Source organism: Pelobates fuscus, chromosome 7 (genome assembly GCF_036172605.1).
Source record: "Pelobates fuscus isolate aPelFus1 chromosome 7, aPelFus1.pri, whole genome shotgun sequence".
Taxonomy (NCBI): Eukaryota; Metazoa; Chordata; class Amphibia; order Anura; family Pelobatidae; genus Pelobates; species Pelobates fuscus.
The window spans coordinates 136293359-136313147 of NC_086323.1; the positions used below are offsets into that span (position 1 = coordinate 136293359).

A 19789-nucleotide genomic window follows, 5' to 3' on the forward strand; every position below is an offset into this window, starting at 1 on the left:
AGGATAGCTAATTGCCTCAAAACTGAATAGGACACTTAGAAGATACCTGGAAGAGATTTAGAGTGACTGAAGTGTAAATTTTAGAATTGTTTCTGCTTCCTGTGTTTTGATTTGGAGGTTTTTCTTTTTTGCTCTCCTTTTACAGTGTTATATGTTTTGCCTGTGGAGCACAGGCCTACTTATTGTGTAAATGACAACTTCCTTGCAATTGAATACTCGGCACACATCTACTGTTGCCCCAGTTACAAGGTTTAAATCCACAAACTCAAAACTCAGAGAGAATAGTGTCAGGATAAGCAGGTTGGGTATAAATAATATGTAGCTCAAGAGACAGGTAATTTACACAAATAGTATAGGTATACTAGTTATAGATGATATCACAAAATATAGACAGCTTCCATGCTATGTTCATGAATGTAAAGTTAATTTAAGCTAAGAGGACGAAGAAGGTCCAGAAGGATACTCGGGGACAACACAGTACAGATTAATAGCTTAAACCTCTGTCTAATCATGAGAGTGTTAATTACAGGGTGTATGGTGATCTTGAAAGGTCACACATTATGTGGTCTACAGGGAATGTGGACACAAAAATATGAAAACCATGCTAAAGTGAAAGTGGCAAACTGGCTGCATACAAAGTGTAGAGGGTGTGTGGACTCACAGACGGTGAATTGAAACATTATGAAAAAGGTTCAGAAATATTCAGTGAATGCAGGAAATTCATCTTTAAAAACCCCACACACAAACCGTATGCTTGGCAAACCTTAAAGGAAAACTCCAGTGCCAGGAAAACAATCTGTTTTCCTGGCACTGCAGGTCCCCTCTCCCTCCCACCCCCCAATCCCCAGTTGCAGAAGAGTTCAAAACCCCTTCAGTCACTTACCTGAGACCCCGACGTTGTCCCTCGTCGCGGTTTCCTCCTCCGCGCCATTCCTCCTACTGACTCCGTCGGCCGGTGGGGGAGACTGATCACGCCCACTGCCCGAGGAGAACTAATGCCGCGCATGCGCATTAGCACTCCCCATAGGAAAGCATTGAAAAAGACTTTCAATGCTTTCCTATGGGGAAATGAGCGACGCTGGAGGTCCTCACACAGCGTGAGGACGTCCAGCGACGCTCTAGCAAAGTCTTTGCTAGAAATCAGGAAGTTCCCTCTAGTGGCTGTCTAGTAGACAGCCACTAGAGGTGGAGTTAACCCTGCAAGGTAATTATTGCAGTTTATAAAAAACTGCAATAATTACACTTGCAGGGTTAAGAGTAGTGGGAGTTGGCACCCAGACCACTCCAATGGGCAGAAGTGGTCTGGGTGCCTGGAGTGTCTCTTTAAAGTTCCAACCTGACAAGGTTCAGAGAAGAGGACCTTTCAAAATGTAAATATTTAATATTGGACCCAGCTGAGGAAGCAGTTGGAACTACGGTGAAACGTGTTCTGGGGAAGCTCCAGTGAAGACCATATGCCCTATAGAGACTTTTTAAGTATCAATTTTATTTGTTTTTCACTATCAATTTAATAAAGTGTATAACTTTATAAAATGTTATATAATTTTATTTATTTGGGCTGTTGGTTCCTGCTTATGGGTGTGTAGTCCCTAACTACACTTAGTGCTGTGACAGAGCCGAACGGAGAGGCTCTACGCTTGTGAGTACATATCAATTCGAGTGTGCACAATTATTTGTGATCTGCAATATTGCACCATATATACATTTTATTCAAGGTATAGAAGATACGTTAGAAGGGGAAGGTCGCCTCTACGGACCTACTAGCGTTTATCCCTGAGCTTAGGTGTTAAGCTCAGGAGAATGTGAGTGTATTGACTATTAAGTAACATAAAATCACAAAGTATATACATTATCACACTATCAGAGATTTCTTAAATTATAGGTACACTCTGGGATTCTTTGTGGAATTGTCACCTATACGAATACTCTCTGGCACAACTCCTATACATGTATGTAGCGCTACACCTTCATTTATGTTTTGTTGGGTAAATATTTAATTGTTTACTTGCTTCATATCTTTGGTGCAAAACATACTCATTCTCATGTCAACTGGTAACATGGTACAATTTTCAAGTTTCTATCTCCTGATAAAATTCACAGTAGAGTATTACTAATAATAATTTTAAAAAAAAGGAAAGAAAAGGAGGTAAATGTATTCTAGAGCTAACAAAGTTTGTTAACAGGCGCGTGTGATAACCCATTGCTTAACAAAACAAAGTCTGTCAAAATTCAGGAAATAAAATGAATTATAAATAGACAGAATTGATATACACGCAGACAGATGTAAATAGATCTGTCAAGTCATTTGGCATGCTTACCAGACCGACAGAATGGATCCTTAAATGAATGTATATATCAACAGAAACAGAAGTTTACTTTAAGCTGGAATTAAGACCAATATTATATCTAAGAGAGTTGCAATGAGTGGATTGTTAGTGGGATGCCAGATGTATTTTTCCCACTAGTAGTGTGGCATGTCATGATTTGGCATTGCCAGGGTCAATATTTAAAGTAATAACCTAATTTCTGTATTTTGCAAGTATCTATCTAACACACCAATAAAGTATGTTTTAATTCAGCTGAGTTACAGGAATAGCTTACGGCAGCTTTTCAAATCAGGGACCTACTAAAGTGTGCATGTGCCAGGTATATAATTGTAAAGTAAGTATGGTAAGTAACAGCCTTAAGGAAAATGAGACACAGACAGGGAAAGGGGGGGGGGGGGGGGGGGAATAGAAATGCAGAAATTAGTTCAGAGATGTAGAGATGGATAAGAATGCAAATATAGAAAGAAAAAATAGATATGGAAAAAAACAGGGGACAGAAAAATAGGTAGAGTTATGAAAAATGTATGACAGCTAGATAATTATAGAAGTATAGGAAGATAGTTACAAACATAGATAAAGGCGGCCAGACAGAGTTAAAACAATACAACAACAAAACGTAAGAAAGAAAAAGCACAGGTAAAAACACAGAAGACTCTGTCTGCTACTGTTTTCTAGTTATTTACTATATTTATTCTAGCAAAACATTTGAGGTACTGCAGAAGTGGGTCAGGGAAAAACACAGTGCTAAGTGTTCCAGACAGACCTGGAATACCAAATTTATGAGACACAGGAACATGGAACAATTAGAAGATTGGCAGAAAACAACCACGATCCACAGAGATAGAAAGGAAACATCTCCGATTCATCCAAGCTGGGCTCTGATCTTTAATTTAATAAGCCAAAGTGAAATTACATTTTCCTCATGCTGCCCTTCAACATACTCTGCTTTATTTCATGCCATGGTTTAATAAAGGATATCATTTGGGGCTGCGGGATGAGAGAATCAAACCTTGAGACATCTCGTCAGCACTTTGCCTGTCGAGCCAAATTTAGATTTTGGATATTTGCTTTGAACGGTGAGCAAGAGGAATAGTCCGGTGGGCATATTCTTTTTTCTGCTCATTTTAACTATGTGACTTCCATAAGAAGCAAAAAAAGACCTACAATTTCTACCTTCTCTATGTCATGCGCCTGTCTGTATCCACATCATGGAGAGGGAATCGCTCCAATAATCCAATCACCAACATTACAACTTGTGCCTTAAAGGGACACTCCAGGCCCCCAGACCACTTCTGCCCATTGGAGTGGACTGGTTGCCAACACCCACTACCCATAACCCTGCAACTGTAATTATTGCAGTTTTTATGAACTGCAATAATTACCTTGCAGGGTTAACTTCTCTTCTAGTGGCTGTCTCCTAGACAGCCACTAGAGAGCACTTCCGGGATTATAGCACAGATTTTCTGTGCTATAGCGTCGCTGGACGTCCTCCCGCATGCCGCGCATGCACATTAGGTCTCCCCCGCCGGCGGGCGTGATCAGTCTCCCCGGCTGCTGACGTGGTAACAGGGAGAAGCGTGGGCGAACCCTGAACCAGCGCCGAGGGACATCGTCGCTGCCTTTGGTAAGTCACTGAAGGGGTTTTCACCCCTTCAGCAACCGGGGATGGCAGGTGGGAGGGAGAGAGGACCTGTAGTGCCAGGAAAACAGATTGTTTTCCTGGCACTGGAGAGTCCCTTTAACGTTTAGATTTCCATGACATAAAATTACACTTGCATCATTACATGGCATCAATATAAAAGGTTATGGATATTTTATTGTGTACCCATACATTTTTTCTATATGTGAACGGAGTCTTAGTTTCAATTCCTGCATCCATTTTCTTATCTAAGCTAAAGTGTAAATGTTTAGTTGCTCCATTTTCACATAGATTTTCCTGCACAAAAGTACAAAATCTCAACTTCTCGGAGACCTAACCTTTTCTAGGAAGATAATAATAAATAATAGTAAATTTTAATAAAGAACCCTAAAAAAATGAATAAAATGCATTGCATCAGAGGCTATAATTTCCCCTGACACTTTAGTCTTCTAATGCATACTGTTTAACATAACGGACCCTCCATTTTGCACTTCAGTTTGTTTGTTTCTCATCCATCTCGCATTACAACCTTTCTCTCCTTCACAATGCATTACAGCTCATCCCTCAACATCACACATCCCTCAACTTTATACTTACATTTTTTTTTTTCTCATCTCTGTTTGGCACTCTAAAATGTCTCACTATCCTCCATTTTACACACCAAATATTCTGTCTCACCACTGGGTACACCAATACTCTTTCTTCCAAAGTTATCAAGCATCAATTACCTCCTCAAGTTTGCACTTCAACAATTCCCTCTCCTTCAACCCAACATTTATTTCTAAGGCTTCCATCTTACAACCATGCCTTCTCTCTCCTTTTCCAGTATGCAGGCCAACCTCTTACTCCTTGATATAACACTAATGTCCTTACTCCTCTCACATCAACTCTTCTATCCCTCTCCCACTTTGCATTCAAGACTTTCTTCTCCATCCAGTCTTTCACCACTTAGAGGAACACTATAGTGTCAGGAATACAAATGAGTATTCCTGACACAATGATTCGAAAAGTGCAGTGTCAGTTTCTGAACCGCCTTGTCTCCCATAATAAAGGTACTCACCTTTTCTCAGTGCTGTGCGGGTCTCCTCGAGTCTCATGGCTCAGCTCCTTGATTCAATGATTTTCCATAAGAGAGCATTGGGAGGCTGTTGCGCAGCAAAAAGCCACACTGCGCCAAACATCATCTCTTCATAGATATGCATTTAATCAATGGATCTCTATGAGGAACATTCAGCGCCTCCATGTTAAGCATGCTGACCTAGGAGGCACCTCTATTGGCCGTCTGAGTAACTGTCACTAGAGGTGTTACTAGGCTTTAATGTAAGCACTACCTTTACTCTGAAAGGCAGTGTTTACATTAGAATGCCTGCAGGGACTGACTATACTCACCAGAACAACTGCATTAAGCTGTGGTTGTTCTGGCAACTATAGTGCATCCAAAGTCTTCCCTGCCAAGATTGGAATTAGCCATGTTATAACTGATTAAAAGTTGAAGAACTCAAAGTGATTACTATATTCCTTGTGAAGTCTGATATTCCCATGCACATGGTATCAAGTAAGTACATGATCCATGTGCTCTCACAGGTAACAAAGGAGGTGGATTGAAGTTAGTGTATGTATGTTGTTTATATCACCAATGATTATATATACATCCTGATGAAAGTTTGGAGGACAAGCTGAAACATCTATTTTTATGTGAGCAATAAAAGCTAAGTTTTATTTTGAACTAAACTAAGTCCTTAGAGTGCTATCTAATATTGGATGTTACGAACGCTGGTAGTTATAGTACCTGGTTCGCCTATTCCTCCCAAAACTGCTGAGCCTTAGTGATTATAGTTGCAGTTCAGGTGTAGATACGAATAGTTCTGGACGAATGCAACTTCCAAGTAGTTTCTCCCCAGCCAGTAGATAGTTACCCAAACATGAGCCTAGACTCCATGAAGGGTACAACAGGAATGAAGGTTTATTGATGCCACACTGGCTTTTATGCAAGTCCCCATGCAAGGGGACCTCACACCTGGACCTTATGGGGCACCATGACACAAAGGTTACAGCCAATCATTTTACATTGACAAAGTGAAACACTCCCATTGCAAACGTACAGTCCCCTCCTCTCTGGCTATGAGATAATTAAGTCAACTAAAGGATAACCCAATTATCTTCAGGCAGAAAAAACATTTTCCCCAAAAAGTTAGAAAGTACCCTAAAAAACATAGTATCCCCATAAATGACATATCCCTTGATAGCCATGATCTGGGTGACCAACATATTCAAAAATCATCCAGATCAGTTTGGGGGTTTCCGAATTGTATGGAAGTCTCATTTCACCGACTGCACACGAGGCTCTTGCCCGGAACCGTTCCATGAGTTTAGATTGTGCAGTCGGTCTATTTCAATAAAGAAAAATAAATTAAAGAAAACACAAACGAAGCCCCGTGGCTCATAGGAGCGATAATTCCCCTTGTTCGTGGGCAGTAAACTACCGAACGGCGCTCTCCTAGCTGTTCGTGAAAAAGAAGCAGGCGCTAGTTTGTTTTTACCGGTGTTCGGGAAGACGAGTGTCCGATTTTAGTTCCAGACACTCGACGACCAAGTCCCACTGCCTTCTTTCGTGCAAACAAGATGGCCGCCGTTTTCTCTTCCACGTGGCGCTCGGCTATACGAACGGCGGCCACCCAGAGAGAGCGCTCAATTGACAGTTTCCTTTGTAGATAATGAGCCTGGGGTGGTCAGTGTTCGGTAGTTTTATCTACCGAACTAATACAGCATAAAAAGTCACGAATGGCCCTTAAAGTCTCGAATGAAAAGTCTCTTTTCTTCACATTGGATATTTACATTTTATTTTTTTGTTGACAAGCACTAGGCATTACAACTTATGGTGAGGAGTGCAGGAAGTTTGCTTAATTTTATATATACATACAGTATCTCACAAAAGTGAGTACACCCCTCACTTGGACATTTCCACTTAGGGGTGTACTCACTTTTGTTGCAACGGTTTAGATGTTAATGGCTGTGTGTTGAGTTATTTTGAGGGGACAGCAAATTGACACTGTTATACAGACTGTACACTTACTACTTTACATTAGAGCAGATTGTCATTTCTTCAGTGTTGTCACATGAAAAGATATAATAAAATATTTACAAAAATGTGAGGGGTGTACTCACTTTTGTGAGATACTGTATGTATATATATATATATATATATATATATATATATATATATATTATAGTTCGGATATATTGTATCCTAACTGTACAAAAAATCTTAACCAAAACCAAGTATTTGACCTACATTGACATTAGTGTTACAATGTAGGGTAGGCATCAGCTGTAGATGGTCTATAAGTCATGCAGCCATTACAGTTCTATACTGATTGTAAGTACACCAATAGCAAAAAAACAAAACAAAACCATTGGCATTAGTCAGTCAATGTTCAAACAGGAAGTGCTGGAGAAAGTCTGCTGCACTACTTAAATTCCCTAAAGAACACTGAAAAACAGCTTTACAAATGTACCATAGTTTTCCACTGAGATACACAGAAAAAAAACAAATACGGCAAGTGCAAGAATGTTTCCTTTTGAATCGCATACCTGGCAGCAGACAGTGGGAACACAGGGGAGTCAGAGCGAACAATGGATACATTATCTGATTTCACCAGGTCATTGTCTGCAGAAGACTTCATGTCAGATTCAACATCCTCCTCCTCTGCAACATTTTCTAGAATGGGAAATTCAGTGTAGAACACATACAGTTAGTAACTATACCAATAACAAAGTATTTAGCAAAATAGGCAGCAAAAAAAAAAAATAATAATAATAATAATAAATAAAATGACTCAGTCCTGCACATTAAGAATTTCTATATCAAAAACAATCTTGAATAAAACCAAATCCATTACAGCTACACATTATATGCAATTTAATTTTAATTTACACACACACACACACACACATATATATATATATATATATATATATATATATATATATATATATATATATACACAATTATATACATTTATTTATAAACTATTTTACCAGGAAAGATACATTGAGATTTCTTTTCAATTATATACATATATAATTTATATAATATAATTTAATATTTTTATTTATATATACACAAGCTGATCATATTTGATTGAAAAATAAAAAATAAATCTAAGAATTGCACCAATTCATGAACAGTTGAACTACATTTATATAGATAAAAATTTAGTCAAGTGCATTCGGATGTTATAATTTCTTTGTCGTTTACTGTATTCAACAACTACCGAATGTTATCTGAATTAAAGGACCACTCTAGGCACCCAGACCACTTCAGCTTAATGAAGTGGTCTGGGTGCCAGGTCCAGCTAAGTTTAACCCTTTTTTATATAAACATAGCAGTTTCAGAGAAACTGCTATGTTTATATAAGGGTTAAGCCAGCCTCTAAATCCTCTAGTGGCTGTCTCACTGACGGCCGCTAGAGGCGCTTGCGTGATTCTCACTGTGAAAATCACAGTGAGAGCACGCAAGCGTCCATAGGAAAGCATTGATAATGCTTTCCTATGCGACCGGCTGAATGCGCGCGCAGCTCTTGCCGCGCATGCGCATTCAGCCGAAAGGGAGGATCGGAGGCGGAGAGCTCCCCGCCCGGCGCTGGAATAAAGGTAAGTTTTAACCCTTTCCCTCTCCCCAGAGCGGGGCGGGAGGGGGTCCCTGAGGGCGGGGGCACCCTCAGGGCACTATAGTGCCAGGAAAACGAGTATGTTTTCCTGGCACTATAGTGGTCCTTTAAGCCGAATGGTTAGCCGCTATTTGCAAATGGATCTTATTGCTGCGGTGAGTTTCAGTGGCAGAACATCCAAACGTCACGAGTGTAAATGGACCCTGGGTTTACGGTCTATCACAGGAATTCCCTATGAGAATCATTTCATTGGACAAGTGTGATGCTCATCTTTGCCCCTCTGAGAAGCAGATTACATTGCTTGAGGAAGAACAGGTGGAAGTTTCAAGTGGGTCCCGGCCAGGGGCGTATTAGCCGCGAGGCAAACAAGGCATTTGCCTTGGGCGGCATTTTCCAGGGGGCGGCAAAAAACGCCGCCCCCAAATGCCCAAGGCAAATGTCCTGTTAGCCTTGCGGCTAACAGACATGCTGGGCTGGTTGCTGGGCGGCCGGCGAGGGAGCTCTTCCCCTGAGCTCTCTGCTCAGCTCCCTCGCGCGCCGCCCGCAGAGTGAGACTGAGAGCCGGAATATGACGTCATATTCCGGCTCCGCCTCCCAGCCTCACTCTGCGGGCGGCGCGCGAGGGAGCTGAGCAGAGAGCTCAGGGGAAGAGCTCCCTCGCCGGCCGCCCAGCCTGCCCGCCAGTGCCGTCCTGCAGCCACTTGACCACCAGGGAATTGGAGAACACCCCCAGCATTCCCAAAGGTAGGGGAGGGGGAGTAAATTAAAAAAAAAAAATGTGTTAATGTGAGTGTGTGTGTGTGTGTGTCTCTGACTGTGTGTGTCTGATAGTGTGTGTGTGTCTGTTAGTGTGTGTGTGTGTCTGTTAGTGTGTGTGTGTCTGATAGTGTGTGTGTCTGATAGTGTGTCTGATAGTGTGTGTGTGTCTGTTAGTGTGTGTGTGTCTGTTAGTGTGTGTGTGTCTGTTAGTGTGTGTGTGTCTGATAGTGTGTGTGTCTCACTGTGTGTCCGACAGTGTGTGTCTGACTGTGTGTCCGACAGTGTGTGTCTGTTAGTGTGTGTGTGTCCGACTGTGTGTGTTTGTTAGTGTGTGTGTCTCACTGTGTGTGTCTGTTAGTGTGTGTGTCTCACTGTGTGTGTCCGACTGTGTGTGTTTGTTAGTGTGTGTGTGTGTCCGACTGTGTGTGTCCGACTGTGTGTGTCCGACTGTGTGTGTCTGTTAGCTAGTGTATGCGTATCTGTCAGTGAATGTGTGTGTATTTAGAAGGCGGGGCAGGGGGGAAGGGTTGGGTGGGGGTGGCGCACGTGCGTGCGCGCGCGCGCGGGGGGGGGGGGGGGGGGTGTCTGAGTTTTGTCCTGCCTAGGGCAGCACAAAACCAAGATACACCACTGGTCCCGGCACTGGAAAAAAAGTAAGTAAAACCCTTTTTTTTTTTTTTTTATTACATTTGGAGAGACCTATAATGCAAATAAGGAGGAGAACGTGATAGCTTTAAGAATACATGTTTTTATTTGTAAAGCTCTGCTGTTCCTTTAAAGAGTGTGGGCCAATGAGGTGTGTATGGGTCAATTAGTGAGTACGCTGAGAATGATGAAAATGCTGAATTCAAAATATAGTTTCACTCAATTGATGTGATTTGTAGTAATATTCAAATAGATTTGTAGTAATATATATACACACACACACACACACATAGAGTATATATACATTTACATAAGCATGTAATATTAATAAATATTAATACATTTTAAAAAATAAGTATAATAAAGAGCATTCAATTCCGATTCCATCTCTACATGGGGCTAGCAGATATGCTAGTAAATGTATGGATTTAAATTTAAAGCACTTGAAAAATATGGTCCCTCCTGCACCTGTCAATGAAATCCTCAACATTAGACCTGTGTGTCAGTGGCATGCAGAGCCTAATGCCATAAATGCCAGTGGCATACAGAGTCTAATGCCATAAATGCAAGTGTCATACAGAGTCTAATGCCATGATTGATGTATGGTGTGGAGCAGACATGTGGGAAAATCTCGCTGGACATCAAAGGATAATTCATCCCCACCATGCAGAAAAGGAAACAGGATGGGCTAAATCTCTCTCTCTCTCTTTTTTTTTTTTTTAAATAATACACACATAACCCCTATACACAATCACACTCAGCCAGCCACAAAAATAGATATCACACTCAACCAACCAAACGAAAAAAATCCCTTGCATAAGCCCAACACTTAATCATACTCGGCCAGCCACCACAAAGAATTACAAGGAGGGCAATGAAATGAAGGGGGCAGTAATTTTATTCTTGCCCTGTACTTTTTAGTTATGCCTCTGGTGAGATTCATTTTAGAAAAGCTCAACTGAATTACAAATATATTGCAGTAAAACTGTAAGATAGTTTCCCTGTTACAAACAATAAAATAAAATGCCAGTAATACAAGAGTAAATTTTGGGGGTATTTAGTATTTATTTAATTATCCTTATGGGATCAAAAAGGATTTGGGGTAGCATTAGAGTGACATACAGCTAGGAAGATTAAGAATTTTAGATGCAATGTCCCTGGTGTCAGGGAAATTGAAACAACCTAATGAAGAACATGCAGCTGGTTTCAACAGGCAAATGAACTGCAACAGGATGGAAGTGAAATTCAGTTGAAATACACAAATGTATCTTTTGTGAATAGCAGAATTAATTATAACAGCCAAACTGACAATCAAACAGCATTCGGCTGCTGGATGGCTGTCACTAGGAGCTTTGTATAAGACGACAGGCAATGATGACACAATTTAGCAGTGAAATAAACACAGTGTTTCAGTGCTATTGCAGACTGCATAGTACTGCTTACAGCTCATAGAGAAGGGAAGAGGATATACATAGAACTATTGCATTAGGGAAACCCAGGCCTGGTTGTGAAGTTAAAGGGACACTATCGTCACCCAGACCCCTTCAGCTCAATGAAATGTTCTGGGTGCCAGGTCCCTCAGGTTTTAACCCTTCACATGTAAACATAACAGTTTCAGAGAAACTGCTATGTTTACATTAGGGGTTAATCCAACCTCTAGTGGCTGTCTTCGTGACAGCCGCTAGAGGCGCATCTGCAATGCTGGATGCAAAATTCCTATCCAACATGCAGAACTTCCATAGGAAAGCATTGAAAAATGCTTTCCTATAGGCAGTTTGAATGTGCGTTTCGGCACTTGCCACGCATGCCACTCCACTCGGAGCTGACGTCGGCGGGGGAGGAGAGGTCACCAGCGGCGATGGAGCCCGGCGCTGGATTAAGGTAAGCTGAAGGGGTTTCTTTAAAGTATGTGCCCTGCTTATTAGAACTAGGCAACCACAGACCCTGTTTAGTTATTAAGCCGTGGCTTGCTGCATAATGGGTAAGGAATTTAACATGGCTTTGCAAAGGTTTCTCATTGATAAAAAAAATGAGGTCCTCCATGCTTAATATTTCTGAGGATTCAGAGACTTGGATATGCGAGGTAAATTATTCCACCAAGTGTCCCTATTTAGTTCTCAAATCCTTCTTCTCCCTCTTTTGTAGGAACTTTATTGGTTCGTCTGAACTCATACCAGAGCTTCACAGCAATAATACTGTAGTCGTAGTATTGTATCATTAAACTGCAATATGTATGTTTAGATAACAATCTGCACAGTTAAGATACATTGTTCTTGTTCTAAATTATATTGCAGTTGCATTAATTGCAATTAGTAAGTCACCTAAACAATTCTGATAACAGCCACACCCTTACTCACACACCTAAAATTAAAATGTCCCTCTTTGTCCACTTTAACTATTGGGATATATGGAGGGAAGAGGCTTATTAATAGGTCCTGTTCTAGTAAACGTGTTGATAGTCTAGGAATTCGAGAACTATATAATAAATACAGTTTTGAAAAATTCGGTCACTGTTTTACTTTGTTGATTGTTCTGCTAGGTTCAATTAATTTCATTCAAACTAAACAAAACCGAATTACAATGAATTTCAACAGATAGATTTATAGCTTTAAAAAGAGAACACAACACAGGCTCACCTATGATGAATTCTCTAGGTAACAAGTGATAAGAGATCACATAACTATTTCCATATCAATCATTAACCCCTCAAGGACTGAGCCAAATGTACACGTTGTGATCAAAACAAGACGTAAAATCTGGAATTTGACTATATGTCTGTTCAACCGTAATTCACCTCTTTCATATTAAGTGCACCCACACTTATTATGTATCATTTTATTCAGGGGAAACAGGGATTTTATTTAACACCAAATATTTAGGTATGACACAATTTAATATGAATAAAATATAAAAAATGGGAAAAAAGACTTATTTTTTTAGTTTTACGTGACATTTTAACTGTGAATGTGATGGTACGGTTTGCTTTTACTGCAATAAAATACACATATTTGTATTCAGCAATGTCTCACGTGTAAAACAGTACCCCCAATGTACAGGTTTTATGGTGTTTTGGGAAGCTACAGGGTCAAATATAGCATGTTACATTTTTCAGTTGTTTTCACATTGAAATTCGCTAGATTGGTTACATTGCCTTTGAGACCATATGGTAGCCCAGGAATTAGAATTTTACCCATGATGGCATACCATTTGCAATAGTAAACAACCCAATGTATTGCAAATGGGGTATGTTCAGTCTTTTAACCCCTTAAGGACTGGACTTTTTTTGCGATGTTGTACATTTGCGACCAGGCATCTTTTTACACTTTTGTGGTGTTTGTGTTTAGCTGTAATTTTCCGCTCTCTCATTTACTGTTCATATACAAATTATATATTGTTTTTTTCAGGACAAAAGGGGCTTTCTTTACATACCATTATTTATATAATCTCATGTAATTTAATTTTTAAAAAATGAAAAAATATGATGAAAAATTGAAAAAAAAATACATGTTTTTTGACTTTTATGTGAAAAATCTTTTATTCATCTACAAAAGCGAATGAAAAAAACTGCTAAATAGATTCAAAATTTTGTCCTGAGTTTAAAAATACCCAGTGTTTACATGCTTTTTGCTATTTTTTTGCATGTTATAGGGCTATAAGTACAAGTAGGATATTGCGGTTTCAAAACATATATTTTTAAAATGTATCAATAGTGACATTGTAACACTATTATCTGTCATAAATCGCTGAATAACACCCCACATGTACATATTTTTTTTAAAGTAGACAACGCAGGGTATTCAATATGGGGTATGTCCAGACTTTTTTAGTAGCCACTTAGTCGCAAACACTGGCCAAAGTTAGCGTTCATATTTGTTTGTGTGTGAAAAAAGTAAAAAACTAAATTGAACGCTAATTTTGGCCAGTGTTTGTGACCAAGTGGTTACTAAAAAAGACTGGTCATACCCCATTTGCAATACCTTGGGTTGTCTTCTTTCGCAAATGGTATGCCATCATGGGGGTAATTCTCATTCCTGGGCTACCATACGCTCTCAAAGGCAACGTAACCAACAGGGTCATTTTCAATGTAAAAATATTTGACCCATATATTTGACCCTGTAACTTTCAAAAACGCTATAAAACCTGTACATGGGGGGTACTGTTATACTCAGGAGACTTTGCTGAACACAAATATTAGTGTTTCAAAACTGGAAAATGTATCACAACAATTATATCATCAGTAAACGTGCTGTTTATGTGTGAAAAATGCAAAAAAAGTCACTTTCACTGACAATATCATCGCTGTGATACGTTTTACTGTTTTGAATCACTAATATTTGTGTTCAGCAAAGTCTCCCGAGTAAAACAGTACCCCCCATGTACAGGTTTTAGGGTGTCGTAGAACGTTACAGGGTAAAATACAGTGCTAGCAAATTAAATTCTCTAGACTTTTGGCCTGGGTTGGCAGGCAGGTCCCTTAAATTGCAATCAATAAAATAACTTAATTATGTAAAAATATTACATAAATATGCACGTAGAATTTAAATATATATGCATATTTATATATTTGAAGTCTACGTGTATATTTATATAATTATTTATGTCATTTTGTATATGGACATATGAATAGTTTGTATTCTTTTTATTTATTTATATATACATAGATATATATACAATTTCATTCTAAGTGTATTTTGATATAAATATATATATATTAATATCAAAATACAGTTAGAATAACATTTCGTATAGATATATATTTTTTTTTTAATTTTTATTATTATTTTTAATTTTTTACATTTAATTTAAATTATTTATTATTCGTATTTTATAATAATATATATATACAATATATATATAGTTATTATATATATTATATATATACGTGTGTAAATTAATTATAAGTGTATTTTTATATTAATATATGTACATATTAATATAAAAATACACTTAGCATGACATTATATATATGATATATAGACATATATTATATAGGTATAATATATGTCTATATATCATATATATACACATATATCATAATATTTTTTTTTTTATTCACTATAACTTTAATTTTTTTTGGATTTTACACTGGCAGGGAGACTGCCTGTCAGCACAGACAGTCCCCCTGCAGGCAGAGTCTAGGACACCTATTGTGACCATGTGGTCGCCCTGTTGGGCGATCACATGGCCACAGGGGTCCTAATCCGCCATGGGGAGACTGTCTGGGCTGCAGGCAGTCTCCCCACAACGGGAGCAACGCCGATCGCCGCCGGGGGAACGACGGCGATCGGGTAAGTACCTCTTAAATTTAGGACGGTTCAGGACCGTCGTCGGTCGGCAACGCAAAAATGCCGATGACGGTCCTGAACCGTCCCGCGTCCTTAAGGGTTTAATAGCCAGGGCACACCTTCGTCTTCTCTTCTTGTTTGTGCTTCAAAGCATGCTCCTTAGTCCTGATCCACAGACCGCTGACACAAAATGGCGATGAAACAAGATGGTGGCGCATCCAGGAAAAAGTTCATGAAGGCAGGAGTTCATAAAGTGAGAAATGCCTATATATATATATATAATTTTTTTTAAATTATTTTTTATTTATATATGGGTGTGTGTAAATATATATATATATATATATATATATATATATATATACATATATATATATATATATATATATTGATATATACGTATATACTTATGTATATAATACAATTAATGAAGGCTTGCACTCAGGGTCTTTTCTTCTTAAAAGTTGCCTTTATTTCATTCCTTTAAAATATGATCAGCATGATGGCTGAAACGTTGATCATATTTTAAAGGGCTGTATTGATCCTGATGAAAGCCACGGACGATGGCTGAAACATTGATTATATTTTAAAGGAATGAAATAAAGGAAACTTTTATGAAGAAAAGACCGTGAGTGCAAGCCTTCATTCATTGTATTATAACTTTTGGCAATGGCTAGAATGCACCCGGCATTTTGAATAAGATAAAGGCTTATAAGTGTGTGTGCAAGGAGCAAAATGTACTTCTGTATATGTTATATATATATATATATATATATATATATATATATATATTATTTAGTTCTACGTGTATTTTGATATTATCAAAATACAGTTAGAACGGAATTACACATATATTTATTTTATTTTTACGTATTTACAAATTAATTTGTTATTATATATAAATATATATATATTTAATCAATATAATTCTACATGTATTTTGATATATATATATATATAGAATTATATATTAAAATACACTATATATATATATATATATATATATATATATATATATATATATATATATAATCTAATACATATGGTCACTGCTCTTTCAGCAGCTGTATTTTAAAAGTGGGCTTGTTGCCCTTATTAATTTCTAAAATATTTTGCCAGGATGGATACATTGAGTTTTCTTTCGTTTTTTAAGCATGTCATGGGTCCACAAAACATTCCATTGTTACAATAGGATACAATATTACACATACACACACACACACATTATATTATATATATATAAATATATATATATATATATATATATATATATATACACACACATACACAGTGGGACCTCAGTTTACAAATGCCTCAGTCTCCACTGGAGGGTGCCAAATTGATTTTCATTGAGGCCAGCACACACCAATGCCTCGAATCCAAAATGGCCGCCGCACTGTCTCGCCGCCACGCGGCCACCTGATAAACCCCTCACTGCCTCAATGGGACTGAATAAGCTCCCGGCCCCAGCAACACATGTAACCAGCTACGGGTTTTACCTACCCAAGCCTCAAGCCAGGAGACATGGCACCCCACATGGCAGCGCGACACCCTGAAAGGAGATCCACCGGAACTGAGCCGCCACCGACCTAATACCTGGTAAGGTCTTGATCAGCTGCTCCTCTACCGGGCTGAGAACACACGAGACGCACGTCTTGCTCTTGGTCCCCAGCCGACCACCCACTACACCACATCCGAGCGCAAGACTGGGAGAGGTAAATGCCATACATGAAAAAGGACGAGATGGCACAACATGACCAGCAGGGATGAACCGCTCGTTGGCACACTAACCTACTTTTACAGAGACACTCGACTACCTAATCTACTCTGTGTCTTGTGCCCAGCGGAGAGATTCACAAGCTATCATATGATTAAATTAGATATCTCTATGTCCAGCCGGTTAGCCCTTATTATTGTTCTCTTCACACTGCTGATTTACGTTATATACCATGGGCAGTGATCTTTCCTTTATACATCACTTCCAGTGGTGCACTTACTATGAGGAGCCAAGGGTGCAGGGAGCTAAGTCCTATTCTTGTCATTTGAAATCAAAAGTTTGTGGTACCCAGTGGAATACCAACCTGTCACGGTTTGTTAGCATGTCAACTTAAACCAATACTAACTTGCACCTCCATGCCTGACTACTTATATAAGCCATTAAACTAACTGTATGCATCCCTAGTTAAACATACTTTGCTAGATTATATTATATATGCTACCTTGTTTGAACTAAATCTTGTATAGACAGCATTTTGACTTCTCTGATAAACCTGTTACTTGCTTATGTTAAAACAAATGAACAAAGGAAAAAAAAGCGCAACGAACCCCCTTTACCACTATGTTACTGCTTCAACGCATGTAACTTGTTAAATGTTATAACTCCACAATGTACCTGATAATGCGCTTCAAAAATAAAGAATTAAAAAAATAAAAAATAAATAATGCCTCGGTTTACACTTTTTTTTGCGCTATACAAAGTAAGTTTCCCCAGGATGCACTGCACCTGGGGGGTTTATAGCACCGCCCCCTGCGTGCTGGAGCCTATGGATAGCATGTAGCATCGAGAGTGGAGGTGTTGGAGCGGTTTTTGCATCGTGTTTTGGAGCCATTCTGGAAATTGTTTGCAGTTGTTTGAGACTTCTTGGTGCATTTCTCAAGCTGTGGAAAGGTAGGGAGCTGAGCTTCATCGTTTGCATGCCTTTTATTGTGTGTTCTGCATTGTGGGTTGGTTTCCATGCCAGCTCATTTTGACTTTTTTCAGACCTCCAGAACGGATTAATTGGTTTTCAATGCATTCCTATGGGAAACCGTGTTTCGGTTGACAAATTTTTTGCAATAAGAAACGTCCCGGAAAATGCATTAAATTCGTAAACCGAGGTCCCACTGTATATAAATGTAATACATAACAGGTAATAAATATATTCAACCATGACAGGTGCATTTTGTGCTGAGGTATATTGCCAAAGACCTCTTAAAAGATTTTAGATTGAATGAAGATTTGACGGTGTCCCTGGGGTTATTCCATAATTGAGGTGCTCTGTAAGAAAATGAGGATCGGGCCACTTTATTTTTGTATTGCGGTATGCTAAATATTGTGCTAGTACTGGATCGGAGGTTAGAGTAGGTGGGAACAGCTGGGGAGAGCATTCTACTAGGGTGGGAGCTTCCCAGAAATGCTCTTATGTACAAGGCTGGAAAGATGAAGAGTTTGTCGGGATTCCAGAGATAGTCAGTTTAGCTCTTAACATGTCACAGTGGTGGGTAAAGTAATTACATTCTAGTACAAAGCAGCAGAATGAATTATATAATGTATTAAGTTTAATAAGGTGGGTTTGCGGTGCGGGTGCATACACTACATGCCCATAATCAATGACACGCATTAGCATTTGTTGCCCTGTTTTCTTACTGTAGGGCTTAGGTAGGATTTGTTTCTGTACAGGGCACCAAGTTTTGGGTAAAGTTTTGAATAGATTTTTACAATGTGAAGGCCAAAGGATAGATTGGGGTCTAGCAACATACCTATATATTTAAAAGTGCAGACTGGTGTCAGTGTGCTATTTAAAATTGTTCTGATACACAGTTGTTGATTTTGTAGTTTACGTAATTTAGGTAGAGTTCCAAAGATCATTGTTACAGTTTTGTCAGTGTTTAGGAAGAGTTTGAATCGGAGTGAATTGGTTTTGGAGCACAGCTTCAAGCTGCGGTAAATTGGGTTTACTAGCGTAGATTATAGTGTCAGTTGAGGATTTGCAGATGTTAGGCAGATCATTTATAAATAAATAATAAATAATAATGTGAATAGCAGGGGGGCGAGTATAGAGTCTTGGAGAGCACCACACATGATTGGAAGAGGGACGGAAGCTCTATCAGAAATGGCCACATATTGCAATCGGTCTGAAACATATGATCGAAACCAGATTAGTGGACGATCACCAATGCCTGAGTTTTTACAAAAGAATGCCAAGGTCTATTGTGTCAAAGGCTTTGGCAAAATCAAGGAAAATAGCTCCAGTTAAGTCTCCTTGTTCCATGGAGAGCAGTCGAGGTTGAGTGATTTGGACGAAAGCCTGATTGATCAGTGCTAATTGATTGTTGATAATATTCCCATAGTTGCGTGTGAACACATTTTTCCAAGATTTTTTTACGACACTGGGAGCAATAATATCAGATAGTTCGATACCAAAGTATTGTCATCACTTTTATGGATAGGTACAACTTTTGCAGACTTTCAAAGTTTATGTATGTATCCTGACACCAGGGATTCATTGATAATGGTAGTGACAGGTTTAGCAACTGCTGGCACACTGAGCTTCAGCAACATTGCTGGGATTTGATCTGGTCCACTCTGGTTTTTAATTTTTAAATTATTAAGATGTTTATTAACGACACTAACAGGCACAAGTCTAAAATTGAATTTCTCTATATGAGCATTTTGAAGATTTGGCAGGGCCTGATCTCTATGTGTGG

General features: G+C 38.9%; 1 protein-coding gene across 1 annotated transcript in view; it reads right to left on the reverse strand.

Annotated features, from left to right (window-relative positions):
- Window positions 1–19789, reverse strand: part of RAD18 (RAD18 E3 ubiquitin protein ligase) — a 470945-nt gene that overhangs the window by 190878 nt on the left and 260278 nt on the right. Inside the window, exon 11 of the mRNA XM_063426684.1 lies at window positions 7558–7684. Within this exon, the coding sequence (XP_063282754.1) occupies window positions 7558–7684 (127 nt within the window). The remainder of the gene's footprint in view (window positions 1–7557; window positions 7685–19789) is intronic.